A 12164-nucleotide genomic window follows, 5' to 3' on the forward strand; every position below is an offset into this window, starting at 1 on the left:
GCTCCTGTGCCATTCTCATAATTGCTACTATGCTTGATCCCATTTTTGCTGCTACTGTGCCAATCTATCTTGTAGGGGGCCTCCTGCTTTTTCTCTGTCTCTTTACTTTACTAAGCATGATGCCCTTCTCCAGGGACTGATCCCTCCTGATAATATGTCCAAAATATGAGAGATGAAATCTGGCCAACTTGACTTCTAAGGAGCATTCCTATTGTATTTCTTCCAAGACAGATTTGTTTGCTTTTCTATTAGTCCATGCTACCTTTAATATTCTTTTCCAATACTATAAGTCACATGCATCAACGCTTCTATGGTCTTCCTTATTCATTGTCCAACTTTAATATACATATGAGGCTATTGAAAATACCACGGTTTGGGTCAGGCACACTTTAGTCTTCAAACTGACATCTTTGCTCTTGAACACTTTAAAGAAGTCTTGTGCAGCAGTTTTGCCCATTGCAATATGTTGTTAGATTTCTTGACTGCTGCTTCCATAACTATTGATGGTGGATCTGAGCGAAGTGAAGTCTTTGACAACTTCAATCTTTTCTCCATTCATCACATTATTTATTGGTCCATTTGTGAGGATTTTAATTTTCTTTACATTTAAGTGCAATCCATGCGGTAGGCTGTGGTCTTTGATATTCATCAGTAAGTATTTAAAGTTCTCTTTGTTTTCAGCAAGTAAGGTTGTATCATCTGCATATTGCAGATTGTTAATGATCCTTCCTCCAATACTGATGCCACTTTGTTTTCCCCATATAATCCAGCTTCTAGATTTATTTTCTCAGCACATAGATTGAAGAAATTTGGTGAGACAATACAACACAGGTGTACATTTTTTCTGATTTTAAACCCTTCAGTGTCCTATGGCTCTGTTCAAATGACTGTTCTAGGTCTACGTACAGGTTCCTCATGAGCATGTTTAAGTGTTCCAGAACACTCTTTTCAGATCAGTTGGCCAGGTCTTTAAAATTTCTTGGCATAGGTGAGTGAGTGCCTCCAGTGCTGCATGTTTGTTAAAATAGTTCAATTTGTATTCCATCAATTCCTGGCACCTTATTCATTGCTAATGCCTTCAGTGTACTTGGAATTCTTCCTGCACTATCATTGGCTCTTGATCATATGCTACCTCTTGAAACGGTTGAATATTAACCATTTCCTTTTGGTACAGTGATTCTGTATATTCCTTCCATCTTCTCTTGATGCTTTCTGCATCTTTCAATATTTTGCCCATGTTGTTGTTGTTGTTAGGTGCCATTGAGTTGGTACCGACTCATAGCAATCTTATGCACAACAGAACAAAATATTGCCCGATCCTGGGCCAACCTCACTATTGTTGCCATGCTTGAGTCCATTGATGCTGCCACTTCGCCAATCCATCTCACTGGGGGTCTTCCTCTTTTTCTCTGACCCTCCAAACATGATATCTTTTTCCTGTGACTGGTCCATCCTGACAATATGTCCGAAGTATGAGAGACAAAGTTTGGCCATCCTGGCCTCCAAGGAGCACTCCGGCTGCACTTCTTCCAAAATGGATCTGTTGGTTCTTTTGGCAGCCCATGACACTTTCAATGTTCTCCTCCAACACCACAACTCAAAAACATCAATTCTTCTACGGTCTTCCTTATTCACTGTTCAGCTTTCGTATGCATATGAGGTTATTGAAAATACCATGGCTTGGGTCAGGCACACCTTAGTCTTAAAGCTGACATCTTTGTTCTTCAACACTTTAAAAAGGTCTTATGCAGCAGATTTGCCTAAATTTATCTGTAGAATCCTTCAACATTGCAAGTCAAGGTTTGAATGTTTTCTTCAGTTCTCTCAGCTTGAGAAATGCTGAACATGTTCTTTTCTTTTGATTACCTAACACCAAGTCTTTGCACATTTCGTGATGATATTTGACTTTGCCTTCTCGAGCTGTCCTTTGAAATTTTTTATTTGGCTCTTAGCAAATGTAAGAAAACGCCTCTTTTTTTCTTACATTTGCTTTAGTATCTCTATGCTGGACAGCAAGTTTCAGAGTCTCTTCAGGCATCCATTTTGGTCTGTTCCTTCTTTCTTGTCTTATTAATGGCTTTTTACTTTACTCCTATATGATGTTCTTGATGCCATCCCACAATTCTTCTGATCTTCAGTTTTTAGTGTCTAATAAATCTAATCCATTCATGAGATGGTCACTAAATTCAGGTGGGATATGCTCAAGGTCATATTTTGGCTCTTGAGGATGTGCTTTAATTTTCTTCAGCTTCATCCTGAACTTGCCTATGAGCAATTGATGGTCTGTTCCAAAATCTGCCCCTGGTCTTATTTTGACTAATAATATGGAACTTTCTCACTGTCTCTTTCCACAGATGTAGTCAATTTGATTTCTGTGTATTTTCTCTGGTAAGGTCCATGTGTATACTTGTGTTTTATTTTGTTTAAAATGGGTATTAGCAATGAAGAAATCATTGGTCTTGCATAATTCTATCATGTGATATCCAGCATCACTTCTATCACCAAAGCCATATTTTCCAACTACTAATCCTTCCTCTTAGTTTCTAACCTTTGCATTCTAATCACCAGCAATTATTAATGCATCTTGATTGCACGTTTGATCAATTTCAGACTGAAGAAATGATTATTGTTATTGTTAGGTGCCATCGAGTCAGTTCTGACCCATAGCGACCCTATGCACAGCAGAACAAAACACTGCCTGATCCTGGGTCAACCTCACTATTGTTGCCACGCTTGAGTCCATTGATGCTGCCACTTGGCCAATCCATCTCATTGGGGGTCTTCATCTTTTCCTCTGACTCTCCACCTTGCCAAACATGATATCCTTCTCCAGCGACTGCTCCCTCCTGACAATATGTCCAAAGTATGAGAGATGAAGTTTGGTCATCTTGGCCTATAAGGAGCACCCTGGCTGCACTTCTTCCAAAACGGATCTTTTGGTTCTTTTGGCAGCCCAAGTTGGTAGAATTCTTTAATTTCATCCTCATTTTCTTTAGTGTTTGATGCATCAATTTTAATAATAGTGGTATTAACTGGTCTCCCTTATAGGCGTATAGATATCCTATCCCATCCAGCATTATACTTCAAGACAGATCTTGAAATGCTCTTTTTGATGATGAATGAGACTCCATTTCTCTTCAGTTTGTCATTTCTGGCATAGTAAGCCATGTGACTGTCATATTTAAAATGGCCAATACCATTCCATTTCAGCTCACTAATATCTATGTTTATGAGTTCCCTTTCATTGTTGACAATTTCCAATTTTCCTGGATTCATACTGCATACATTTCCTGTTCTGATTATTAATGGATGTTACTACAGCTGTTTCTCTTCATTTTGAGTTGTTCCCCATCAACAAATGAAGGCTCTGAAGGCTTTAGTTGATTTACATCATAAAGGTCAGCTCTGCTTTGAGGAGGCAGCTCTTACCCAGTATTTTGAGTGCCTTCCAACCTGAGGGGCTCATCTTCTGGTACTGTATCTGATAATATTATGGTGCTGTTCATCATGTTTCAATATTCAATATTCTGGTACTATCTGAAAGTTTTCCACTGGTATTCATAAGGTTCTTAGTGACTAAATGTTCAAAAGTAGCCCATCTCTCCTTTTTACTAGTCTGTCTTAGCATGGAAGCTCAGCTGAAACTTGTCCACCATGACTGACTCTGCTGGTATTTAAGACACCGGGGGCATAGTTTCCAGAACTGCAACATGCAAGTCACCACAGTATGACAAACTGACAAATGAGACAAACTGACAATGATATTCTAAACATTAGTGAGCTGAAATGGATTGGTATTGGCCATTCTGAGTCATACATTCATGTGGTTTAGTATATTGGGAATGACAAATTGAAGAGGAATTGTGTAACATTCATCATCAAAAAGCATTTTGGTATCTATTTTTAAGTACAATGCTGTCTGTGATAGGACGGTATCCATATCCTACAAGGAAGACCAGATAATACCACTATTACTCAAATTTATACACCAACCACTAAATGCAATTATGGTGAAATTGAAGAATTCTACAAAATTCCTCAATATGAAATTGATCAAACAAGCAATCAAGTAGCATTAGTAATTATTGATGATTGGAATGCTAAGGTTGGAAACAAAGAGGAAGGGTCTGTTGGAAACTATCACCTGATGATAGAAGTGAATGGAAGAAATGAGGGGTAAAATAATTCGACAGAAAATTTCAAGGGGCATCTGGAAAAGACAAAGTCAAGCTTTATAAAGAAATGTGCAAAGACCTGGAGTTCGAAAATCAAAAGGGAAAATATGCTCAGCACCTCCCAAGTGGAAAGAACTGAGCAAAAAAATTCAAGCCTAGACTTGCAATGCAATATTGAATGTTTCTATGGTGTTGGAGGAGAATATTGAAAGTGCCATGGGCTGCCAAAAGAACCAACAGATCTGTGTTGGAAGAAGTGCATCCAGAATACTCCTTGGAAGCCAGGATGGCCAAACTTTGTCTCTCATACTTTGGACATATTGTCAGGAGGGAGCAGTCACTGGAGAAGGATATCATGTTTGGTAAGGTGGAGGGTCAGAGAAGGAAAGGAAGACCCCCAGTGAGATGAATTGGCCAAGTGGCAGCATTGATGGACTCAAGCGTGGCAACAATAGTGAGGTTGACCCAGGATCAGGCAGTGCTTTGTTCTGCTGTGCATAAGGTCCCTACGAGTCAGTACTCAATGGCACCTAACAACAACCACAACAATGGGCAAAATATTCAGTGATGCAGAAAACATCAAAAGAAAATAGAAGTAGTATACAGAATCACTGTGCTATAAATAAATGATTAGTATTCATTCATTTTAAGAGATATTATCTGACCAAGTACCAATGGTACTGAAGGAAGATGTCCAAGTTACACTGAAGACATTGGTGAAAAACAAGGTTCTAAGACTTGATGAAATACAAATAGAAATCTTTCAACAAACTGATGTAGCACTGGAGGTACTTCCAAGAAATTTGGAAGACAGCTACCTGACCAACAAATTGGTTATGCCCATTCCAAAGAGAGGTGACCCCCCAAAAAATGCAGAAATCATTGAAGAGTATCATTAATATCACATGTAAGTAAAATTTTGCTGAATATAATTAAAAAAAGAGTTGCAAGAATACATCAACAAGGAACTGTCAGAAATTCAAGCCAGATGGATCTTGGTTGAAAGCAGGGGATACCAGAAAGATGTTTACTTGTGCTTTATTGATTATGCAAAGGCTTTTGACTGTGTAAATCATAACAAACTTTGATAGCATTTGTAAGAATGGATAGAACACTTAATTGTGCTCATGAAGAACTTATACATAAACCAAGAGGCAATTGTTAGAACAGAACAAAGGGATAGTAAATGGTTTAAGAGCAGGAAAGTGCACACCAATGTTGCATCCTTTCCTCATACTTATCCAGTGTGTATGCTGAAACTCAGGGTAATTATCATCTCTATGTGTTTCATTTAGTCTCCTTTATTTTTGTTGCAGAATGTCTAAGTAATGAGTCTGCCTAATCTACTGTCTTGGTTGCTTTCCCTTTCCAAATAAATTTTGGGGATTAATTTTTTCATCTTTTTAAAGAGTGTTGTTAGAATTTGGATTGGGTTTGCATTATATTTGTAGCTCGCTTTGGGTAGTGTTGAGATTTTCACAATGTTAAGTGTTCCTATCCAAGAGGATATGTTTTCCACTTACGTAGCTGAATTCCATAACACTTAATTTTACTTATGTGGATCTTATACATAGCCCAAAAGGCAGTTGTTAGAACAGAGAAAAAGGGATATTTAAATGTTTTAAAATAATGAAAACAATGTGTGCTAGAATGATATATTTCATCATACTTATTCAATCTGTATGCAGAACAAATAATCCAAGAAACTAAATTATATGAATGTGGCATCATGATTGGAGGAAGACTCATTAACAACCTGCAATACGCAAATAAAACAACCTTGCTTGCTTAAGGTGAAGAGTACTTTACACACTTACTGATGAAGATCAATGACTATAGCTTTCATTATGGACTCCACTTCAATGAAAGATAACAAAAATCCCCATCACTGGACCAACACCAATAAATAACATAACGATAAATGGAGACAAGATTGAAGTTGTCAAACACTTCAGTTTTCTTGGATCCACAATCAACACTCATGGAAGTAGTAGTCAAAGGACATATTGTATTAGGCAAATCTATTGTGCAAAACTTCTTTGAAGTGTCAATGAGTAAAGATACCAATTTTAAGACTAAGTTGTGCCTAACCTAAGCAAGGTCCTTTCAATTGCCTCATATGCTTGTGAAAGTTGGACAATGAATAAGAAAGACGGTAAAATAATCTATACATTTTAATTATGGTGTTGGGGAATAATATTAAAGGTTCCATGGACTGCCAAAAGAACAAACAAATGTGTGTTGGAAGAAGTACAGTATGAATGTTCTTTAGAGGGGATGATAGTAAGACTTCACCTCTCATACTTCAGACATATTATCAGGAGGGGTCAGTTCCTGGAGAAGGACATTATGCTTGGTAAAGTGGAGGGTCAGTGAAGAAGAAGAAGACACCAAACAAAATGGATTGACACAGTAGCAGCAGCAATGGGCTCAAATGTAACAACAATTGTGAAGATGGCACAGGACTAGGCAGTGTTTAGTTTGTTGGGTATAGGGTCATTATGAATCAGAACAAACTGGACAGTACCTAAAAACAACAAGATGTTCAAGTGTGGTGACATAAGATAACCACTGGACTGGTAACCATAAGATCAATAGTTCAAATCCACTGACTGCTTTAGGAAACTCTATACAGGGTCACTGAGTTGAAACTGACTTTATAGCACACAACACCACCAACAAAAAGCATAAGTCTAGACCCCGGGGAAGGCAGAAAGAAAATACAGGATCAGTTCTGTATTGGTTGGGGAATAGGCAATAACAACTGGTCATGTGTAGATTACCTCTGCAAGAGGTCAAGTTTAATACTTTGTCAACCTTTAGTAAGTTCTATTGAATCAATTTCACAAATAACCCCTGCATCTGTTCTCTCTCTTCATAGATTCCCTCTTCTCCAACACCTATTTTCTCTTATTACAGTGAATTCAGTGGCCAACTAAATGACCATTCCTTTCTTGCATGGTCTTTGTGATCCATTCTTCATGCAATTTTTTTGAAGGACTTGTTACAATGCAGACCTGTTCATAAATCCCACTTGGAGGAAACCAGTCAACAGTCCTACCGTACCTTCATTACCTACAGAAGCAATCATTCACATCTCTTAGGTCAATGCACTCACAGTTTCCATAACCGACACTCACGTGGACCTCATCTCATACTTGTTACTCTTTGGTACTTAACATTCCAGGTATACTAAATTCTCATAGGTTCTTAAACACACTACAGCCTAGCAATCCTCCACACCATGGTATACACTTACTCCTCTACCTGGCATGCTTCTTTCCTGCTCCCATTTGTACACCTATTAATCTGACACAGCAGTATGCAAATGTCAATTGTACCTTTCATAATTAATTGCTCCTCTCTACCAACTTGACTATGTTCCTGTAGTTGCACTTTTTAAAATGAAATGTATTTGTTTACACTACAAATGAGTCAGTAGACTCCTCATTATGTGGAGCTCTGTATAATTCACTTTATTATATTTAGTGCTTGGAAATACTTGGGCATATCTTGTTGTTAAGTGCCATTGAGTCAGGTTTCCAAGAGGTGGCTTGTGGGTTTGAACCACCAATCTCATGGTTAGCAGTCAAATGCTTATCCTAGAGCACCACACCAGGATTCCATATATTTGCATATAATAGATGGCAAATAAATGTGGATTAAACAAAGATTTTGGAAAAGTTTAGAACAGTAAGCAGTAAGTATATGTGTATGAAAGAGAGAATGAGAAAGAGTTAGGGAGAGAGAGGAGAATGGAGTGAGAGAGACAGAGAAGATACAGGGGAGATGAAAAAAAAGTGAGAGAGCAAGAGATTGATATTGTGTTTGATCAACTTGGTGTATAATCTTTGTTTCATCCCTTTTCTGTTTTCTCCCCAGGTTGGGGCTCAACTCCTCTTGTTTCTCTCACGGGATATGTTGATGGAGGAATCCAGCTCCGCTGCCAGTCTTCAGGCTGGTTCCCCCAGCCAATAGTGAAGTGGAAAGACCCACAGGGACAGGATTTGTCCTCAGACACAAGAATGAATTTAGATAGTCATGGCATGTTTGATGTGGAGACTTCCTTTGTGGTAAAAGAAAATGCTAGAAACATATCATGTTCCATTCAGTATGCGGACCAGAGTCGAGGGGTGCAGTCCAGGCTATGGATAGGTGGTGAGTGAAGGGAAGCAGTGAATGCTTGGGTAACAAAGCCTCTATCTCATGATTGTTGTTTAGCATTGTCCAGTTTTATTGATTTATGCTGATAACCAAAAGGTAATAGGATATAAAAATAAACTATCCAAGATGATTTACAAGGAAATAGAATTGTCTGTATTTTCAGAGGTATATAACCAAGTATTTTTACCAGACTTATTCAATCTATATACTGAGCAGAAAAACTGAGAAGGTGGATTATATGAAAAACATGACATGAGGATTGGAGGAAGACTCAGGAACAACCTGCAATATGCAGATAATGCAAGCTTGATTGCTGAGCCATAGTGGTGCAGTGGATAAGTTCTCAGCTGCTATCTGGAAGGCTGGCAGTTGAAATCCACAATTGTTCCATGGGAGAAGTATGTGGCAGTCAGCTTTTGTAAAGATTTACAGCTTTGGAACTCTATGGTGCAGTTCTACTCTGTTTCATATGGTTGCTCAGTCCAACTTTAACATAACCTGTACTTAAATTTCCTCCATTTGCAGTGCTGGGGTGGTGCTGTAGGATAAGTACCAGACTGCTAACTGCAAGGTCCGATGGTCAACCCACCAACCACTCCTTTGAAACACCATACAGGGTTGATATGAGTTGAAATGGACTAGATGGAACTTAATAACAACAATAGATACTAAAATTTTTTTTTTAACTTTTATTGTGAATTGAGTGATAGTTTACATGGGAGAGCATTGGTTTTGAACTGATCCTATTGTATTTCATTTCAGTGCAATGATTACCATGCCCTCCAAGCATCATCATTCAACAGTATTTGCTTTGATTCCTTCTGTTGTTGTTTTTTTTCTTTATGTACTAAAAAACACTCAGGAATATATAATAATTTAAACAACCCAAGGGCACATTCTACAAGCCTGCCTCCTGACTGCCAGCACACATCCTTTCTCTTTCCATGAGTCTAGAATCCTCAGCTGCTCCACCTCTCCATGCTATCACCTCTGCCTCCATCTCTGGTGTTGCTGCTTCTCTGGATAGGGTCCCACATTCCATTCATACCCTTTTCCCTTGATGGTCCTTTGTTCCTGGAATGTAAGATTAACTACTCCCCCCTTTTTGTTACAAAACTACTTTTACAGTTGTGATAATCACAATTAATCATGATAACAATTACTCACTATTGAATCATAAGAATCTTATCCTCATCTCCTTTCACCAGACCTGTTTAGACAAGATGAAAACTATTCAGTGGGGATTCTACCTTCCCCCGCACACTCTGAAACTAAACTCCTTCTTGAAAACGTGTAAGCCTTTGTGCCTTTATAGGCCCCTCATTTTAGGTAGCCAGTGTCTAAGTTGCCCATCCCTATCAACCCTGTATACAGAGGGGATAAGTTTGATCCTTGATGTGAATACTTCTTCCCTTTCAATTGGTATTTTGAGTTACTACATCCATAAGTATAGGTCAAGTTCATCAAATTGTAATAATTTATACTCACTTCCTTTATCAAAATTCTTTATCTTCCTCTAGTTGAGTTCTGATCATCAAGCCATCTAAGCTAAGTCAAATGGGTACTATCTGCAAGTTTGGGCATTCTTGTGAATCTCCTCAAACTTCATATCAGCTGAACGCTTCACTTTCAACTCTAGCCTTCCATGGCTAGTTCCTTACCCATGGGCTTAGGACTCCACAGGCCTCACCACACTTCAGACCAATCAGCTCTTTCTTTTCTCTCTGTCATCTCCAGGTCGATGGGAGTCTATGGAACATGGTCAAACTCAGCCCATATCTTCATTTCTGTCTTTCCTCTACTTCCACTCACAAGTAGATCAACCTGGTTGCCAACAAACTTACATTCCTGCTTGTGTGTTCCCTTTAAGTTTCAGTCTTGGATGGGGTTTTTCCTGAAGAGACTTGCTTGCTTGCCTTAATGGCTTCCCAGCAAACAACTTGCTTGTTCCTGTAGTAGCCAATCAAACTGCTGTTTTGTTTGTTTGTTTTTCCCTGCCGGTCTTTCTTTCAAGAAGTATATTCTGTTTCTCTAGCTTTTCCAGGCTGGTCTGCATGTCCTTTCAAGTGGGAATATTATACCTCAGAAGGTTCTGCATGGGGTTCAGGATTCCACCTAAGGTCTTGTACACTACAAAGGCTTTGCAAGAAGACTATTTCACTGGGGAAGTTCTAGAACCCTTTTAGGTATTCCAATCAGTTATAGGCTGAAGACAGGCTTGCAAGTTTTCTGTCACCATGTTTCCCAATGTTTCTTTCTATTCCATTCAAGTGTCTATTTTACAGTAACAGGCAAGGAAAACCAATATTCATAAGTCAAGCATCTTAACATTATTTCCCCTTTTACCCATTAAGACTTTGTCTGGATCCCTTTACCACAGAAGCCAGTTATTCCAAGGTTGAGCATACATCACTATTTACCTCTGTCTCATTTAGCCCATGCAAACCTGCAGAAATGTTCCCCTATCTACCTTGTTGTTCTATCTCCCTTCCACTTCTTGTGTACTGCCCTCCCTAACACCCAAACTATAATGTGTCTATCTCCTACCCTGTGCTCCCAACCCTGGTAACCAACAAATAATATTTTTTTCTTTTAGTATGGGTATCTTTTCTTAAACTTTTACAATAATGGTCTTATATAATATTTGTCCTTTTGTGACTTTAATATCCTCAAAGTTCATCCATGTTATGTTGTGGTTTGCAGCTTCCTTGTTATTCTTCAAGGTAGTATAATATTCCATTGTGCATATGTACCAAAGTTTGTTTATCCCTTCTTCACTGGTGGGCACTTAGGCTGTCTCCATCTTTTCCCTATTGTTAATAGGACTGTGACAAATGTTGGTATGTGCATATCTACTCATGTTGTGGCTTGTATTTCTTGTGAATATATGCCAAGTAGAGGAATTGCTGGATCATAAGGTATTTCTATTTCCCACTTTTTGGCAACAATAGTGAGGTTGGCCCAGGATTGGACAGTGTTTCATTCTGCTGTGCATAGGGTCGTTATGAGTTGGTGTGGACTCGACGACACCTAACAACAACAATAATGGCTAGTGATCGTGAACATTTCTTCATATGTTTGTTAGCTTCCCAAATGTCTTTTTTATTGAGGTGTCTGTTCATGTCCTGTGCCTATTTTTAAATTGGATTATATCTCTTTTTCTTGTAGTGGTGTTTTAGTTTCCTATAGATTTTAGAAATCAATCCCTTGTCTGATAAGTCATTGCAAAGATTTTTTCCCATTCTGTAGGCTCCCGTTTTACTCTTTTGGCGAAATCTTTTGATGCACATAAGTTTCTAATATTTAGTATGTCCCAATCATCTATTTTGTCTTCTTTTGCTTGTGCAATTCTCACAATGCTTGGCAGTCTATGTGTGCCCTGTATTTGTTGTTGTTTTTAGGTGCCATCGAGTCAGTACTGACTCATAGCAACCCTATGCACAGCAGAATGAAACACTGCCCGATTCTGGGCCAGTCTCACTACTGTTGCCACACTTGAGTCCATCGATGCTGCCACTTGGCCAATCCATCTCATTGAGGGTCTTCCTCTTTTTCTCTGACCCTCTACCTTACCAAACAAGATATCTTTCTCCAGTGACTGGTCCCTCTTGACAATATGTCCAAAGTATGAGAGACGAAGTTTGGCCATCTTGGCCTCCAAGGAGCACTCTGGCTACACTTCTTCCAAAATGGATCTTTTGGTTCTTTTGGCAGCCCATGGCACTTTCAATATTCTCCTCCAACAGCACAACTCAAAAGCATCAATTCTTCTACGGTCTCCCTTATTCACTGTTCAGCTTTCGTATGCATATGAGGTTATTGAAA

At 38.8% G+C, this 12164-nt stretch overlaps 1 protein-coding gene across 1 annotated transcript in view; it reads left to right on the plus strand.

The window, feature by feature from the left end:
- Window positions 1–12164, plus strand: part of BTNL8 (butyrophilin-like 8) — a 37896-nt gene that overhangs the window by 7924 nt on the left and 17808 nt on the right. The window contains exon 3 of the mRNA XM_006877264.1: window positions 8058–8333. Coding sequence (XP_006877326.1) covers window positions 8058–8333 — 276 coding nt within the window. The remainder of the gene's footprint in view (window positions 1–8057; window positions 8334–12164) is intronic.

Source organism: Chrysochloris asiatica, unplaced genomic scaffold (genome assembly GCF_000296735.1).
Source record: "Chrysochloris asiatica unplaced genomic scaffold, ChrAsi1.0 scaffold00450, whole genome shotgun sequence".
Taxonomy (NCBI): domain Eukaryota; kingdom Metazoa; phylum Chordata; class Mammalia; order Afrosoricida; family Chrysochloridae; genus Chrysochloris; species Chrysochloris asiatica.